The sequence below is a fragment of the Drosophila hydei genome, unplaced genomic scaffold (genome assembly GCF_003285905.1).
Source record: "Drosophila hydei strain 15085-1641.00,03,60 unplaced genomic scaffold, DhydRS2 tig00008116-arrow-pilon, whole genome shotgun sequence".
Classification (NCBI taxonomy): Eukaryota; Metazoa; Arthropoda; class Insecta; order Diptera; family Drosophilidae; genus Drosophila; species Drosophila hydei.
Genome location: NW_022045829.1, coordinates 1,480,104 through 1,499,368, shown reverse-complemented (window position 1 = coordinate 1,499,368; position 19,265 = coordinate 1,480,104). Strand labels below are relative to the sequence as shown.

Genomic DNA, 19,265 nt, shown 5'->3' with positions numbered 1-19,265 from the left:
GCAACACACACAGAGACAGCAACACGCACATATGGAAAGAACTCATAATTAAATTATGCAAATTTGCGCACTCTCCCAGGCGGCATCTTCAAATGCGACACGTAAGACAATAAACCGAAACACCCAAGCAGCGACGCTTAATGTGTAGCCCCTTAAAGGCGTATAAAGCCCGGCTAACGCCCCGCCGTAGTCAGCTGCGGAGCTAGAGCAAGGCCCCACACATCGTTAAAGTTTTGATTGATTTTGCTCAGCAGCAGCCAGGAAGCCGTGCCGAGCTGGTGCTCATGCAAGATCTTAATGAGAATGTAGCGCATTTAAATGTGGAGCTGGCCATTAAAGCGCTTTCGAGTGTCGCAAAGCGAAAAGTGTTTGTTTTTTTTTTCGTTTTATTTTGGTTTGGGTAGCGTTTTACCTTGGCTCATAAGTATTCAGAGCTGGCGAACAGCACATCAAATGAGCTACACTGCAAGCAATTATTGTTGACTTGGATACAAATGTGAGATCTTATTTCTTCTGAACAGCTCAGCTTACGAATATGATCGCTCAAAGATTGATATATTCCAGTAGTTTATATAGTTTTTTTTAGCTTTTCAAGAATTTCCTTGGGCTGCTGACTTGAATTTCTCTTTGCGAAAAGAACTTGCAAAACTTGCCAAAGATCGAAGTTAACTTTTTGAGTGTTTCAGCTTGTTAATATAGAATTTTATTTGACTCTGATCAGTATTGGCATAATATATAAATATATGATTTATTTTCAAAAACAAATATGATATATTAGAAGCCATAATCCATGATTTCATTTGGCAGTAAACTTCAAGTTTTATAAATTTAAGCTCAATAAAATAAACATCTTAATTTGTTTGCATATAAAAAAAAAATAAAAACGAAAAGAAGTTAAATAAAAATATTTAATGAAAAAACTCATTTACAAAATATAAAATAAAAATAATATAAACAAAAAATATTGTATAAATTTAATAAATTATTAATTGAAGTAAGTGAAATTAGTACTAGTTAGTTAGTTCAAGAATTTCTAAAGAAAGGAATACTTAGAGAAAAAAACAATTTTAATTACTATAATAGTCTTAGCAACTTTTTAGCAAATATTTATTTATTATTAAAAAATTTTATTAACAAATTTAATTAGCCCAAAAAGCTGGAATTTCTCATAGAAATCGAATTTTGTTCAGTGTTGCATAAGGTGTTTTATCTATATACAAATTTGTATTTAATCGCTCATTTTAGAGCACACAAACACAACTCGTACAGTTAAAGAAGAAACAAGCCTTGCCTACGTATTAGCCGAAAAGATACTTTGTATGTGGGGGATTTATTGGGGCGCTCCATAAAATTTCTCAATAAGCAAACAAGATCCTATGGCACAGGCATGCTGTCTCGCTCGCGCGCAGCTCAGGCCAGAGCATTGCCATCTCTGTTCGACGCGATTCCAATGAAATGTGTTTTTCGATAAAAATGGTCCATGCGATGCGATCGAATTTAAATTGAAAAATTTGATTTTAATTCTTGCATTCTAAATGTGTTTTCATTAGCATAATTAACGTCGAATTAAAACTCCGTTCGCTCGATCGTTCGTTCGTTCATTCGTTCGTTTTCTGCTTCGAATTGTAAAGATAAAATAAATTACATTTTTACAAGCGAAGAAAGTTTTTTTTCTGTAGTGGGAATGTGTTAAGAGCGGAGCATGGTGTGGAGTGACAGCTATTCGTCAGATCGTTAAATTGCTGTTAAGTATTTGTTGAGGATTCATTAAAGCATTTGGTCTGTGCCCGGTCCATTTTTAGTGTCTGGCTTTGGGCCTGGTTTTTGTGGTTCGATCTTTCCGTCTGTCTGGCTGGGTGGCTTTTGTCTTGATTTATGCTTGTGGCTCATTTATATTGAAATTTGATATATTTCAGCATGCGCTCGATTTTGCGAAGCCGCCGCAAGAGTATATATTTTATATTCGAATTAATTGAAATGATTGTGATCTACAACACGACTCGTCGAGCACACATACGCCCATATATATGTGCGCAGATATAGTGTATATAATTTATGAATATCGCTTTGCTGGCCTGTATGTTAATGTTCACAAGTCTTTGTCTCTTTTCTTTGTGGCCAACTGCGTATAAATTATACGGCACACACAATAGTTATAACACCTCCTAAATGTTTTCCGTAACCGTTGGCCGGCCGCAACTTTTTAGCAGTTTCTATGCTCGTTCACGAAGTGAGACGTGAGTATATCTGTTTTGGGGATTGTACGTCTTGCTGTCCGTTTGATAACTGCCTGCCCGTTCATCCGTTCATTCGTATGTTCATTTACCCTTTCCGTCTGTTCATCCGTCCGTCTGTCCATCCACTTGTCCGTCTGTCCATACATTCGTCCGTTTATCCAACCATCCGTCGGTCTGTCCATCCGTTCATCACTATTGAAGCTTGGGAAACGAAATCTAGAACATATAATCCTAGGTATCCTTGTCTTATAAAGTGTTAAAGTTTTTCTGATACGATCAAAAATACATAAATATCTATGTTCATTCGGGGCACAGATTAAGATTCCAAAGATTTAAAAGTTAACTAACTGCAGACCTCGTCTTAATACTAAGCTAAAATGACAACACTATTTTGGGACCCTGAACGAGTATTATGCAGCTGGTGGTATCCGACTGCAACATTCGATTTTTTATTTTGGAGGGCTTTCATGTCATTTTATGGCTGTATTAAAATTCTGTTTAGCTGCTGCTGCTGCTGTGTGGGCGTCATTTTGCATATGTTTAAAGGAATGCAAGTTTACTGTTTTTGGGAAAGTCGCGTCCATCCATTTGATGTTTCCCGCTAGAATGTTAAACGAACCAACAAAGTTTGTCTATCTATCACATCAAGGTCGTATATCACGTCGCTGACATTCAGGCGTGTAAAGACACCTCTACGCTTTTTTAAGTATATCATAATAAAAATGGGCAAAACACAATTTTCTAACTATAAAATGAGAAATAGAAATGCATAAATAAAAAGTAGTGTTATTTAAATAATGAAGTATAAAATTGTTTTGTTTCTGATTTAATTAGAAATTATCAATCAAGTAGTCAGAAGCTTGTTCATGAATTGGAGATGAAAGTTTCTATATTATGTTGAGTTTTATATATGGAAGTTAGCTGAAGAAATACGTAATATCAAAAAACAATTTAAATTTTAAAGAAGCCTTAGATTTCTTTGGATATCTTGTATATTGTGACTAAATTTATTACCTCTAAATATATCAACTCCTCCTCTTTCTTTCTCTATCTCTATCTCTACTTTAACTTGAAAACTTGAAAAATGTACTAAATCTATGAAATAATTTCCTAATATTTAAAGCTAATTTATACAAAATTTCAATAATCATTAAAATTTATTACATTTTTTTAAACATTTTTTTTATAAAAAATTCTGACAGAAGCTAATAAAATAATCTGAAGCTGCAGTCCATGCAGCGAAACTCTCCATATTAAAGTAAACTAAAGAACATCAAGTCGATATCTATAGTAAATGGAACTATAGAGGAAGTTAAAAACAAAGCTTCAAATGGTTCATATAGTAAATCAGTTTTATTGCCTCTTATATATTATACCCAAACATTAAGTTCATTGAAATGGCGAATCACCTAACAGGATATTCATTAATTCCACCGTTAAAGGTATGAAAATCATGCAAAGAATATAAAAACCTTTCGCAAATCAACACATTTGTCAGGCTACACATTAAAAAACCCGAAATTAATGTCACACGAAGATGCGCTTGGACTGAAGAGTAGAGAAGACCAGAGAGAGAAAGAGAAAAAGAGAGAGAGAGAGAGAGAGAGAGAGCGCGCGAGCGCAGTTAAAAAACTGGGAATGGGTGATCACCCGCTGACAGAAAATCACTTGGCAACGGCTGATCATTAACCGATAACACATGACATTAAAGGTTCAAACAAAGTGAAAGAGTTTAAGCGCACACAAAATGTGATAAATGCCGACCACCCCATGGATCTACAACAACAACCACAACAACAACAATAGCTACAGCTACGACAACAACGACAACAGAAATGACAATGACAGTGACCACATCAAGACGAACAGGTGAGGCGAAAAACGAGCGGAAAATTAATAGTGTGAACGAAGATCGGCAAAAGAATACGAAGACGAGAGCGTGTGACAGAGAGAGAGAGAAAGAGAGTGACAGAGAGAGAGAGAGGGAGAGGGATAAAGCGAGAGCAAGAGCAGTAAGGCACACACACACGCAGATGATATCAGCATCTCAGATAGGTATCAGCTTACATTGGAGCCCCGTTTGTAGGCTCTCTGCCCCCCTCCACCTCCCCCAACAACATGACGGCAGCGAGCAGCCGGAAATTTGTCAAAATGTCAACGGGTGAAACAGTTTGTGGCATGGAGTTAGTCGTTTTGGGAGTCTCCACACACGCCAGACTCCAGACTCTGGACACCAATGCTCAGGGCAGGCTCAGGCTTCAGGCTCTGAATCAAGCCACGTAGCTTTTGTAAAACAAACCATTAGCAGCTAATAAACATTAGTCATGCGACCAAAAAACGAGTAAGTGTGCTTCAGTGCAGCGTAAACGACTATTAGATACCCTGTATTACAATGTCTTGATTACTGATTAAATATTTTGACCTTGAGACATATCTAATAACATACACAATTTGGCATATTGAAACTCCTTTAATCTCCGAGATTAGTTCGAAATCGATATTTATCGATATTCATATATATCGAAAAATTATAAAAAAATTGTAAAACTTACGATATTTCACTGCTTTATAAGAGACAATAGAGTGCATTTGTTGTGCATGTCTCTTCTAGTCTTCAAAATATGCTTCTATCGATATTTATCGATTTTGAGTAACATAAAATTGTGGCAAGCTTATGAAGAAGTTAAATATATTTGGTATTTTTATGTTCCTTAAGAGTTTGCTTTTCATATTTGGCGTGCATATTCCTTCAAGTCTTCAAAACATGCTCCTATCGATATTTATCGAGCTTGAGTAATGTAAAAATTTAGGAAGTTATAGCAAATGTTAGACATTTTTTCCATTTCACTGCTCTTTCCATTTCACTGCTATTTTTTGGGCGTCTTCTTCTTTCTTGAATCGATATTTATCGATTGTCGGAAAGTATAAAACTAAACATAAAATGTAGTTTTTCTGTAGCTTTTTCATGTCTCTAACTTTGTTAGGGTTCTGGCTGAACCCACTTGTGAGCTGAACGAATACTCCCTCTCCACCAAATTTGTCATATGTACAGGGTATAGAAAGTAAGGGGCTGGTGAATCTTAGCTCGGCCCGATGATTTAGTGAGTGTAATTAAAATTTAAAGTTTCTTTCGCTCGCATATGTAAATGATCTGTGCGGAATTCCACGAAATAAATGAACAAGTTTTCTTCTCTTCTTTAATTTTTGTTTGTTTTTGTTTTTGTTTTCTACTTTTTTTAGTATGTATTTCCACTCTCTTGTAGTTTTCGTTTATAATTATAATTTATGCAGTTCGGAGCGAACCGCTTGTTGACAGCAGACCCCATCAATCAGTCTAGGATCGCTGTAGATCGGTCTATTGGCGGCAAGGCATGACACAGGCACGACAGGGCATGGCAGGGCACGACACGGTGCGGCACGGGTAATGCTCATCTGCCACCGTTGCGATAGCGATATGGATCGCATTTTGTAAGTGAGCCCAGACAAATCGTGTACAAGATAAGCTTACATTAGATTAAAGTCCCAGGTAGCTGCGCGCTCTAATTGGCTTTGCAATTGGATACTTACGCGAGAGACCGCCCGCTCCTTGTTGACTCAACGCCTTGTAGCTGTTAATTATATATATATCACTTCATTCACATATATATATGCCGCTGCGACATATATATAGGCGATTCCTTGAATTTCCCGCATGGGCGTCTGTGTCACCATTTTGTTGCTCATTCTGCGTGCATCCTGTAGATTTATTGGCCTTTCGTTCCATACAAATCAAGTTGGGCGTTTTGTTTTGCACATTTTTATGGGCGCTACTGATGCTATGCAAAGCAGCTATAACTCGATATATAAAAATACATATGTGTGTGTGTGTATGTATGTCACATGAACTGCAGTCAGTCGAGTTGTTTAAATAGTTGCATGAATCAGACGAGTTTAACGGTAGCGAAATAATGCAGAGCACGAAAGGATGCGTTGTTGAGGAAAATATGAATCAAGACATTAGTTGGGATAAAGAGAATTATTGAGACTGGAAAATATGTATGCAAGGAGCAGAGAAAGGGCCTATTTTGTAATAGAAAATGTTTTCTATCAAATATTATTTGCAGCATGAGCATTAAAAGATGAGACAATAAATAATTTGTAGATAATCCAAAAAACATGTTTAGGTATGTGAGAATAGCTGAATTTAAAGTATTATTATTCAGATAATTTCTATAAAAATATAAATTCAAATGTAAATATTTCAATTATACTTATCAATATATATAAGCTGGTCTATACGAGGTCTGTTCAGAAAGTCTCACATTATATAAATGGAAAAAATATATATTTTCTACATTCAAGTTGAGCTAATTCTAAACACATTTAACTTCACCATATGAAGAAACTTGAACAAGCACATACGAGGTCAGTTCAATAAGTTAATATTCCCTTCAAAATTCTTAATGTATTCATGAATATGTATTTGGTGCTCTGCAAATCAATGTTCATCAGACACTACAAATTTGTGCGAAGCACTTCAAGGATTGATTTTCTTATTTTGTTCTGTTTCGATGCTGTTTTCATCTTCTCAATCGTAGCTTAGCATCGTCCCCTCACGAGCCTCTTCAACTTCAGAAACAAGAATGAATCAAAGCTCACCAGGCCTGGGGAATACGTTGGCTGCAGCGTCATGTTTGCCTTGTTTTAGACCAAATATTTGGCTTAGATTGTTTGCGACATTTTATGTAACAGCTACAAACCGAAGACGCCCTTTTGAGGCCAAAATTTTTGAAGCCCATGCCCATGACTGGCCATGCGAAACATCCAAACATTATCATTCAATCGCTACCCATTTATTATTTCATTGTCTGTGCAGAGGCTAAATTTAAGGCTTGGACTTGCATTATTTAACCCGAAATATAGATTACAAATTTGTCTATTATATGTGAAGGTAAATCATTAAAATAAAAGTAGATAGATGGAAAAGATACAGACTAATAAATAATAAAAAGTTCAACTGCAATATTAAAATTAAAGGAGATATTATAATTCATCCTGATATTGTTTTCGATTTCATCTTTTGACTGGTTCTAGCTGTGGACAAAGCCTAAGCTAGAGCATGGCTTATAGACAGATTTGTCCCTTAAAAAGGTAATCAACGAATATAAGTCAAGCTTTGACAGGGATATAGAAATGAGCTTGAAGCCAATTGTTATGCAGCTCGAACTTCAGCTTGTGCTGACTCCAAAGCCCTTCTGTTGCTCATGAAATAGTACATCATTCAGTCTGGTATGTTTAAGAGTTTTGTGAACAGATATTTAAGTTGTATTCCCATAAAGGAACTCTGTTAATAACTCTCTGCTAAAAGAACTCCGGCAGGCACTACGCTCTCCAACATATGGTTGCTGCCCAACTTACTGAGTCAGTTGCATAAATGTCAAGATCTGTCTGCACTCCTTTGGAGCTCATTACATAAAGCTGGACAACAGATTATGTCACGATGCTTCCTAGTTTGCCTTTGGCTCAGTAGCTCCCACGTACACACAGAGAGACGCTCGCAGTGCGCAGCCTGCAGCATAGTGAGCAGGCCAGGTGTATGCGCATAACCGTAAGATTCACACATGCTCAGGACAGGACGGACAACCAAAAAAAATAAAAACAACAGCAGCAGCAACAAGAGAAATACATTTTGAAAATTTAACGATGCGCACATTTTATTACCGCAATTAATTACAAAAACAACGCGCCAAACGAAATCTTAAATCTCAGAGAGACATAGAGAGAGAGAGAGTGAGGTAAATGAGAGAATGAGCATCTAAAGCGCAAGATCTAGTGATAAACGTTATGATAGATGTGACTAGTAAAATGCTACTACCAAATAGTTCTCGGCCTCTGCGTCAGCTTTGGTAATTGGAGGCGCAGCAGGCAGCTGCTGTTAGCCAGGGCTGCTTAATTGGCTCAGCTGCATGGGAGAGCGTTTCACTCAGAGCGCAGCTTCAAACTCGTTTCTTGACCAATTAAATGCCACAGAAAGAGAGAGCGAGAGTCAGAGAGACAGAGCCAGCTGAGTGAGTGAGCGCGCTTCGATCTCAGCTTCAATCTCGACTTGGCTCAAAAGACGTTGTGGACCGTTGCTCGCTTTTGTAGCCGCACATTTCGTATTTTGACGCGTAGCGCGACAGACGACGGCAACAACTGGTCTATGAACGTTAACTCAAACGCAATGGGCTTTAAGCATACGATGCTGCAGCGCAGCTATGAGCTGGCCGCCTCGCCCGGCCCCCAACTGGCAGCGGCGCCGGCAGCGCCACAAGTAACGGACTTCAGCATAAGTCGCATATTGGGCAGCTCGGCCAGCAAGGATAATCCGGTCAAGAAATCAACGACAACAATCGTTACAGGAGCAGCAGCAGCAGCATCAACTGCTGCTAGCAATATATTGGATCTATCGAAGAGTCGTCAGCAGGCTGTTCAGGCAGCAGCTGCTGCGCCCGTGCAGCTAAGTCCCGCTGCCTACGGCTATGCGATGTTGCCGCCGGATTTGTTGGCCATGGCCAGTGCGACCAAGTTCTATGCGCAATTCTTTCCACACTTGCTGCCCGCCTATGCCGCGGCAGCAGCTGCCGCCGGTCTGACAACGCCACCCACCTCGCCATATCAGCAGCATCAACAATCACAACAACAACAACAACAGCATTCGCAGCAGAAACGTTACTTTGCGCCTTATGTGATCAATGGGCAGAGTCCCACGCGCTCCAAGTCCTCCAGTGCCTGCACGCGTGCCGATTGCCTGGAGTGTTTGGACTACTATAAGCAATTCGGCGCTGGCTATAAGCCAACGCCTCTAATATCGCCGGCGGCTTCCTCGGTGAGCAGCTCCAGCAGTTGCCGACTGCCGTCACGGGAGCTGCTGCTCAGCGCCAGCGCCAGCAGCAACATTTCCCTGACCAACATCTCAGTAACGAATCTGAATCTGAGCAGCACAGCTGCAGCAACTGCGATTTCACCTGTGGCAATGCTGCCCAAGTTGAGCAGCAACAACAGCAACTCTAACAACAGCAACAGCAACAACAACAACAACACCAGCGCCGGCGAGGAGATCAGCTACAAGTGTCGCATATGCGATAAGGTCTTTGGATGCTCCGAAACGTTGCAGGTGAGTTGAGTGAAGGGTGGGCGGGTTGCCCACTAGAACAGTTCTAGGAGAGAAGAGGGTAGCTTGAAAACTTGCACAGTGGGTGAGTTTTCTAGTGAACTTGATCAGTTATAAGCAAGGGGAGTTTTAAGAAATTTATTTTTTGGAAAGTAAATATGTATTTTTCGACAGGCTGTAAAGTTTTCAAGACATCTTCTTAACGTTAGAGACTAAAACAACTCAATTTATACGATAATTAAAAGAAGCATATTATCTTTATGTTTGACACTAGATATGGCAAAGGAAAGAGAGCAAATGAGGTAATATGAAATGGTACATTTTTATTAATGCGGGGGTGTACATAAAACAAGTCTTATATAAAAGTAGGAAAAGTTAGTTAGTTAGTATGAAAGCATATTATCACACCGAACCAGTTTTAAAGCTACGTCCAAGCCTTAATGTTCCAAAGCAAATTATTCTTGTTGAGAGTTATTTGTTACCAGGTTAAATATTTCATTATTAAAGATTTATCTGGTCTAAAAGTTTTCGGCTATTAAATATGGCTCTAAAAAATATTATAAATACTTTGAGTATTCATAATAATTTTAATAAAAATGTTGAATGTTTTGTTAAATCGGGAACCTCAATTTATTAATTTAAAAGTTTTTAACAAGATGATTTAATCTTTGCTACAATTTAGGAATATATATCGCTTTTCAAGCTATGACTCAATTGCTTTTTTCAATGAGAATATATGTAGATATATGTATTAAATGTAGGTTGACAAGGAAAGCACAATTTTTGTTGGCATTAACAACTTCCAAAAGACTTAACAGACAAAGAAATCTTTTTCCTTGAGTAACAATGATGTTTTATATTAAATTTAGAAATGCTTTTGCTCGTTTATTGATTATTTAAAGTCACAAAATATTTTAAAAATAAGTTGTATTTGAATTCAGATAAATCCAGTTTTGCTTATCTTAAGCGTTTAATCTGTTTGCTGTAGAGTTTAAATATAGGTAAAGGCACTCGTTAGGCAGATCAAGGCATTATTTTACTTGTTTGAAATGGCAACACGTTATGATCAAAGCAAGGTAACCAATGGGGCGGGGTCTGAAGCAAAGGCGGAGCAAACAGCGTTGCGCAGAGAGCGAACATGCGGTCAGCAGAGGCTGCGAAATGACAGCAGCGGCGCAGCTGCGCTGCTCATGCAAATCATGTAGATCGTTAAAAATGGTGGCGCCCAAAACAGAAGCAAAACGGTGAGCAAGAAGAAGCAGGCGAAGAAGTAGCAAACGAAAATGTGAGAACTGGTTTTACGCATGGGTGCAGCAGCTAAGCCAAAGTGAGAGCACATCAACACAAACACAAGCGCGCACAGCCGTTAGAAAGAGAGAACAATTGAGCGCAGCTAAACAAAATGGCCACCAAGCCAATGAGCAGCATTTCTCAATTCTCCCTTTCACACATACACTTACTTACACTCACCATTTGTACCGCTCTCTTTCTATCGCATTATAGGCGCACGAGAAGACACACAAATCGCCGCGCTACGAATGTTCCGACTGCGGCAAAGGCTTTTCACAGCTGCGCAACTATAAATATCATTTATCCGTGCATCGTGGCACCAAAGAGTTTGCGGCCGAGTGTCCGGAATGTGGCAAGACTTTCAACGACAAGGGCTACCTCAGCAGCCATATGAAAATCCATCGAAATCGCAAGGAATACGAATGCCCCTATTGCCCGAAGTCGTTTAATCAACGTGTTGCCTTCAACATGCACGTACGCATCCATACGGGCGTCAAGCCGCACAAATGCGTCGAATGCGGCAAACGATTCTCCCGCAAAATGCTGCTCAAGCAGCACATGCGCACCCATAGCGGAGAGAAGCCATACCAATGCTCCGTCTGTGGCAAGTCCTTTGCGGATCGCAGCAATATGACACTGCATCATCGCCTGCACTCGGGCATCAAGCCCTTCAGCTGCCCTCTCTGTCCGAAGGCATTCACTAAGAAACACCATCTGAAGACGCATCTCAACTATCATACAGGCTGTAAGCCCTACGTCTGTCCACATCCCAATTGCAATCAGGCCTTCACACAGTCCAGCAACATGCGCACGCATGCCAAGAAGTGCCAATACAGACCGTTAGATGGCGCACAGGCATTTCCGTTGCCCCCCAAACAGCAGCAGCAGCAGCAGCAGCAGCAGCAACAGCATCTACAGCAGCAGCACACATTGACGCTGGCCACAGCTCCCAGTTTTGCGATGCCACCAGCAACGTTTGCTACTGCCGCAGCCGCATTTCCGCCGCCGCAGCAAACGCTGCTCAGCAATCTGCGCACATTCTAGCCAAGAAGCGGATGCGAAAAGTCGAAACAGAGAGTGCAAAACTGTGACTGAACCAGTTTCGAGTGAACGAAGTCTTTAGGGTTTAGTGTTAATAATATATTTTCTTATAAAACAACCAAAAAACCTTCTTTCTTTCACCTAGATAATTAGAATTTTGATGTGTAAATTTTTATTTTTCCCAAATCAATTTTGCTTTTTCGTATGCTTAAGAAATTTAATATTGAAAAAATTGAACATTTTTATATATATGAAGCTAGTCTCTTAAATGTTCAGCTTAACAAAAAATATTTTCCAGACTAAATCGTCCTTCGAACTGCTTTCAGACTCTTCCATCAAATATTGAAATAGTATTACAAACTTATGTAACTTTAACTTGATATAGATATTTTAGAAAATTGTTAATATGATACATAAAAATAAGCAAAGATATTTAACTCACATAGAAACAAGCGCGATTCGAGAAAATATATAGAGAAATATATATGACTAAAAAATCAAAGTTTTAAAAATATATAATTTATAAGGGAAAAAAATATAATAAATATTTCTCTTAAATATCACAGTTACAGTGACAGTCACAGTTACAGTTTACTGCAATTACTTGTAAATATATATTCTAAGTCTTTTAAGTTAAGGTAGCCTTTGCATTTGCATTTGCATGTGATTTAAGTTAATTTAAATACGAATTTCCGAGGGATAAAAGAACTAACATTCAAAGCAATAGAAAAATCAAGAAGAATCAATAATGAATATTTCGCTTTTTGTGGAGCCGGTTGATGAAAACCAGTCTACGGATAATCAGCTGGTACAATATCCTGTCTATGGCCCGTTCTATGGCATAATGGGCGTGGCCTCGTCCATAGTCTTCTCTTCGATTGGCGCTGCCTATGGCACAGCAGTGTCGGGCACGGCGATTGCTTCCACTGGTGTTATGCGACCTGAGCTGATCATGAAGTCAATCATACCCGTCGTCATGGCTGGCATTATCGCTATCTATGGATTGGTCGTTTCAGTGCTGATATCTGGCAAATTAGACTCGGCAGCCACCTATTCGGTTGTCCAGGGCTATATACATTTGGCTGCCGGTCTATCTGTGGGCGTTTGTGGCCTGGCCTCTGGCTATGCCATCGGATGTGTGGGCGAGGCAGGTGTACGTAATACGGCCCAGCAGCCGCGGCTATTTATTGGCATTATCTTGATTTTAATCTTTGCTGAAGTCCTGGGTCTGTATGGCATGATTGTGGCCATCTATTTGTATACAAAAGATATTTAAACGAGAAGCATCTGATTTGTTAATAAGTTTTCTAGTTATATTTATATTGTTATTTGAATAAGTTTTGCATTGTATTGCATTGGATTATGTTCATTTAGTGGATCTCCATTGAAGACAAGCTTTACTTCATTAAAAATATAAAAATTTAGACTGCAATCCATTATAAACTTAAATTTATGGCCCGCTTGAAAATCCAACTTGGCGCCAAAGTATTCCCGCCTAGAAAACGTCAAATTTTTGAGATGACATTTAGTTCGTGATGTTCAGAGTTGCTGTGCTGTTGCCTTTCATTTAACATAACATACGTCAGTAAACAGCGTTACTGTCGCTGTTAACAGAGAACTCCACGAGCTAACAGTGCAAACTCGTTCAGTTAAGCTGGCTTGCTCCACAGTTAACATAGACATCGACGCGCTAGTACCTGTAAAAAGGTAGCAGTGCACGTCAGCAACATACACACGCACGCCACACAGCTATCTGTCACATTTGCACACACACGCGCATGGCAGTGTGTCTTTAGTTGTTTTTTTTTCTTTTTCTAATTTCGAGTGAAGCAAATTAACAAAATTCGTGTAATTCTTACAATTAATTGTGAAATCACATATTCGTACACATATATTTATGCCCAACTAAATATAAACATACACTTTGCGTTTGCTTGCAGGCGCAACAACAAGAAATACGCAACAAATCGGATTCACTTTTCGCCAGCGTGGGCAAAAGCGAAAAGCGAGGAGAGAAAAAAAGAACACGCTGCCATGGCCGAGTATTGGCAGCAGCAGCAACAGCAACAGCAGCAGCCGCCGCAACAGCAGCAGCAGCAGCAGCAGCAGCAGGAACAGCAACAGATAGCAAATGGAGCTGGCGAGGCAGCATGCTCTAGCACAGCTAATGGCCACAATAATAATAATTATGTAAACTTTAATCAATTTATCAGTCAACACAATTTGGCCAGCTCCTCCTACAATGTTGGCGGCGGCGGCGGCGCTTTTGGCTTAACGCCCAGCAGCAGCGCCAGCAACAGCTCCAATGTAAGTACTATTATTTTCCATTTTCCGTTACTGCTTAAAGTGTACATTTTTTAATTTACAGTTATATACGCCACACTTTTATGGCAATCAAAATGGCGACAGCTATAATACAGCTGGAGGAGCTGTTGCATATCCTGTTGCGTATCCAAATCCCTATGCATCCTTTGGCCATAACCCATTTGCTGCTTCTGCTACTTCTACGGCTTCTACGGCTGGTTACGATTTCAGCGCTTCCAAGTTGCAGGCATCAGCGCCCGAATTTGTGCCTAATTTTGCCAAGCTCACTTTAACAGCAGCAGCACCAGTAACAGAAAATGCCTCTGTTAAAAATCAGAACAACAACAACAACACTGCCACACAGCCAAATGGAGGAGCAGCAACTGAGAATTCAGCACAGCAGCCACATCGAGCGGAAAACAGGCAATCGAAGCCTCAAGGCGGCAGCAGCAGCAGCGGCGTCGGTAACAATAGTCGGCAGCATCGACGCAACGATTATCGTGAGGAGCGCAATGCGGAGCGTTATGAGCGTGGCAAGAAGCCACAGAAACAACAACGTTATGATAATCATCGCAGCAATAAGCGGCGCGATGATTGGAATCGCAATCGTGATCGCATCAATGGCTTTCCACGTGCTTCCGAGGAACTGGACACTAGCAATAGCAATGACAGTGCACAGACTTCACCTGAGAAGCAACCACATCAACAAATTTCGCCAAGACGCGCACCTGATCTAGAGAAGCTGTCGCAGCGTGAGAAGCTAATGCGAGACATTGAACAGCGCCGACTCGAGTGCCTCGTTTGTGTGGAGCTTATCAAAGCGCATCATGGCACGTGGTCCTGCCAGAATTGTTATCATGTGCTGCATCTGAAGTGCACCATCACCTGGGCGAGCAGCTCGAAATCGAACGAGGGCTGGCGCTGTCCCGCCTGCCAAAATGTGCTGCAAGAACTGCCGCGCGAATATCTATGCTTTTGTGGCAAACTGAAGAATCCGCCTTTGACGCGCAACGAGCTGGCCCACAGCTGTGGCGAGCTGTGCTGCCGTGTTGAGGGCTGTAGTCATGCGTGCACATTGCTCTGTCATCCGGGTCCGTGTCCGCCTTGTCAGGCGAATGTGAATCGCAGCTGTGGCTGCGGACGCACCTCCAAGCTGATGCAGTGCGCCATGAAGCAGCCGCTGCAATGCGAAGCTATTTGCGATAAGCTGTTGAACTGCGGCGAACATCGCTGTCAGCAGCCCTGCCATGCGGGCAAGTGTGAGGCGTGTGCGGATCAAGTGCAGCAGAATTGTCACTGCGGCAAGCAACAGCGGGAGGTACTGTGCACCCGCGAGACTCAGGATAAGCGCTGCTATTCGTGCAAGGAGTGCTGTGGCAAGCCTTTGCCATGCGGCAATCACAAATGCAAGGATTCGTGCCATGCCGGCGCCTGTCGTCCCTGCAAGCTGAGTCCCACACAAATCACCAGCTGTCCCTGTGGCAAGTTGCCTGTGCCCGCGTCGCAGCGCAGCAGCTGCCTCGATCCGGTGCCCACTTGCGAAGGCACGTGCAGCAAAACGTTGCGCTGCGGCAAGCCAGCGCATCCACATCAATGCGCCAGTAAATGTCACTTGGGTCAATGCCCACCCTGTCCCAAACAGACGGCTGTGAAATGTCGTTGCGGTCATATGGATCAGATGATCAAGTGCCGGCAGCTATCGACGCGAGCGGACGATGCACGCTGCAAGCGACGTTGCACCAAGAAGCGCAGCTGTGGCAAGCACAAATGTAACGCCGAGTGCTGCATCGATATCGATCACGCCTGCCCATTGCCCTGCAATCGAACCTTAACCTGCGGGCGTCATAAATGCGATCAGCCCTGCCATCGGGGCAATTGTCCGCCTTGCTACCGCAGCAGCTTCGAGGAATTGTACTGTGAGTGCGGAGCTGAGGTTATCTATCCTCCCGTGCCCTGCGGCACCAAGAAACCCGTCTGCAAGCGTCCCTGTTCGCGTACCCATGGCTGCGAGCACGCACCGCAGCACAATTGTCATGCCGCGGCCACCTGCCCGCCATGCATGATGTTCACCACGAAATGGTGTCATGGCAATCATGAACAGCGCAAGACCATACCGTGCTCCCAGGCTAGTTTTAGCTGTGGGCTCGCTTGTGGAAAGCCCCTGTCCTGCGGGCGACATAAGTGCATACGGCCCTGCCATGAAGGCGACTGCCAGCAGGCGAGCGAGCTGTGCCGCCAGAGCTGCACCAAGCCGCGTCAGTTGTGTGGCCACAAATGTGCCGCTGTGTGTCACGAGGGCCTCTGCCCAGAAACGCCTTGCAAGGAGCTGGTCGAAGTGCAGTGCGAGTGCGGCAATCGCAAACAGAATCGTAGCTGTCAGGAGCTGGCCCGCGAGCACAGTCGCATTGCCACTGCTCAGCTGGCATCTTCCATGGCGGAGATGTCGCGTGGCAACTACATGGAACTGAGCGAAATTCTAGCGCCCAACAAAAATAACAAGTCCAATAAAACGTGAGTTAAATATATAATTAATAAATCTTTAACTATAAATGAATTTGTTTTTTACAGCTTGGACTGCAATGATGAGTGTCGTCTGTTGGAGCGCAATCGTCGTTTGGCTATAGGCTTGCAGTCCCGCAATCCGGATGCACAGTTGAAGTCGCTGACTAAGTACTCGGAATTCTTGCGAGGCTTCGCCAAACGCAATCCGGCGCTAACGAAGAGCGTCTATGAAACACTAAGCGATCTGGTCAAACTGGCCAAGGAGAGCAAACAGAAGTCGAGAAGTCACTCGTTTCCCACCATGAATCGTGAAAAGCGTCAGCTGGTGCATGAGCTGTGCGAAATATTTGGCGTGGAGTCTGTCTCCTACGACAAGGAGCCCAATCGTAATGTCGTTGCCACGGCACACAAGGAACGCGTAAGTAAAATGCACTAAAAACTATTTGAAAACTATTTTTCATATATATTCTAAACAATTATAAATCTATCTTATTTAGTGCTGGCTGCCGGCGACGAGCATTATGGAGGTTCTGGCACGCGAATCGGGGCAACGTCGCGTGCCTGTGCCTAGCAACAATGCGTGGAGCCTTAAGAAGTAGCATTCGCTTATCGTTAACGACATACATCAACAACAACAACAACAACAACAGAAACACATTTTGTAGTACAGTTTATAGAGAGAGTAGAGAAATAGCGATCTCGGCTCTCTTTGTGAACGCATCTTGTAAGCGAGCCTGAACAAAACTGAATTTAACTTCTTATATGTTAGCTGAAAAGAAATTGTTGGGATAAAGCATTACTGAGCAGGAAATACCAAAAGAACATTATGGAAACAGAACAATACTTAAGGAAAATGGATACTGTTAATCGACATTGAACTGTTGTACGATGAATTTATGTTAAGCTGAATCCTACGACTACGTTGCGTATACAGAATAATAAACAAAATACAACAAAAAAACAAAAAGCAAGCAATGTAATCGAAAGGATAAACTGAGCCAGCGAATGAAAACCTTGTGCCTACCAAGTATTTCGACTGCATGGACTGAAAGTATCACTTAGGTTATTTCTACTACCATAACTAATAAATAAAATGTGTCGTCCTTAGCATTTTTAAAAACTCCCGCCTTATATTTTTATCAGAAAAAAAATACTGAAACGCTCAGGGTTGCCAGAGTGTCAAAAATTACCTTTAAATATATATTGTTGTGTGTGTGTGTTTTAGCTGGTTGCGGTCCATGATAAATAGGTTCCTAAGCTGCTGTTTAAATTTTATTTATTAGAATTGGTTGCAGTCAAATGTTAATTTCTACTTTTAAAACTTTAGAAAATGTAGTTACGATTGTCTAGAGATTTTTTGAAATGTACACAAACAATCATTAATTCTCCAAAATTAGATGTTAAGAATATGTTTAGTCATGACACACACCAGGTTGTTGTCAGCGCTAAATAAATTCCACAGTCATTTTTATGATATTTGCTAGGTTTGAAATCTTAATAAAATAAAATATTAATTTATTAATGCAAAATTAATAAAATGAATGAACAAATGGAATCGATTGAAAAAAATTGAAATTTAAATTAATTTAAAAAAATATTCGCTTAATGAATTTTAAAAAAATAATATGATGCATTTTTAAAGTATAATGTTGAGCATATAATTTCAGAAATAAATTAATGTAAAAATTTTGTTGAGATTCTTTCAATAATTCTACTAAATTTTGCTTTTATAATTTTTTGTTATGTTTTTACAAAATATTTTAAATTACATATTTGATTCGAATTAAAATTGTTTAAAATTCAAAACTGCAATTGGATACGTTGGAATGAAATATATTTAATTAATTTGAATCAATCAAAGATGAATGCAATACGAAGTCTCAGGATTATCGTTACGCAAGTCCAAGTTATATAATAATATTTGTTAGCTATTTAATGTGAGAAATTGCAATTTGGGCTTTACATTGGCCAAGCTGAAGTCCATTTGTTAATTGAAGACGCCGCCAATGGGTGGTGCATGGCCTAAGTTTGCTTCTACTGCCGGTTGGTTGGTTGCAGCGCAGTCAAGAAATCTCGTAGAACTTGGCTATATTCCAATTAGATCGGGCCAAACGAGATGCTGCTGCTGCGTTCGTTTCGGGCGTTGGGCACGCTTCTAATTTGTTGCCATTGCCGTTGCCATTTTCACGGAAAACAATAAGCGGCGCCCAGGGAATAATGCCAAAATAAAGATGAAATGTTACGACAAGCAAAGTCAAAAGACGGGAGTCATCCAATAGCAGCAATAGGGCTGCCAGCTGAAGCTTCTCTCGAAACGCACTCACGCATGCGGCAATCGGGCGGGGCAGGGGAAGCTGAGTCGAGTGGGAACAGGAGTAGGAACGGGAGTAGGAGTGGGCATGGGTATGAGCATGTGGAATGGGAGTCTGTTGGCGTATATGAATATAGACCTGACATAATGAGCCAGCTATAAGCGAAATGGCTGCCGACGTCGTTGTCTTTCTCGTCTATGTCTTAAGATGTGTGCGTAATTTGAATTTAGTCTGCCAGGGAGTTTATTAACAAATACAAAGACGCAAAAAATACAAATACAAACACACACACACACATACAAGAGGAGTAGACCTCCGGAGTGGCTGCTTCAAGACATACGCTTGGCCTGTGCATTGAGCATTGGGGCTTGACGGGCATGAGACATGAAGACATGAGGGCAAGGGGCATGGGGCATGGAGCATGGAGCATGGAGCATATATAATGCC

At 41.1% G+C, this 19,265-nt stretch overlaps 3 protein-coding genes across 3 annotated transcripts; all 3 read left to right on the top strand.

Moving 5' to 3' along the window:
• The first annotated feature begins 8,439 nt into the window (after positions 1-8,439).
• Positions 8,440-11,749, top strand: LOC111598961 (zinc finger protein 250). The gene is made up of 3 exons (XM_023314447.2): positions 8,440-8,563; positions 8,618-9,372; positions 10,873-11,749. The coding sequence occupies exons 1-3, from the start codon at positions 8,440-8,442 to the stop codon at positions 11,701-11,703; spliced, it is 1,710 nt and encodes a 569-aa protein (XP_023170215.2). The 3' UTR covers positions 11,704-11,749.
• Positions 11,750-12,345: 596 nt separating this feature from the next.
• On the top strand, positions 12,346-13,280 carry LOC111598938 (V-type proton ATPase 16 kDa proteolipid subunit-like). The gene has a single exon (XM_023314416.2). The coding sequence runs from the start codon at positions 12,449-12,451 to the stop codon at positions 12,974-12,976; it is 528 nt and encodes a 175-aa protein (XP_023170184.1). The 5' UTR covers positions 12,346-12,448; the 3' UTR covers positions 12,977-13,280.
• A 442-nt stretch (positions 13,281-13,722) lies between these two features.
• Positions 13,723-17,473, top strand: LOC111598937 (protein shuttle craft). Its single transcript, XM_023314415.2, has 4 exons — positions 13,723-14,007; positions 14,069-16,515; positions 16,573-16,924; positions 17,004-17,473. The coding sequence occupies exons 1-4, from the start codon at positions 13,735-13,737 to the stop codon at positions 17,103-17,105; spliced, it is 3,174 nt and encodes a 1,057-aa protein (XP_023170183.2). The 5' UTR covers positions 13,723-13,734; the 3' UTR covers positions 17,106-17,473.
• The last annotated feature ends 1,792 nt before the right edge of the window (positions 17,474-19,265 follow it).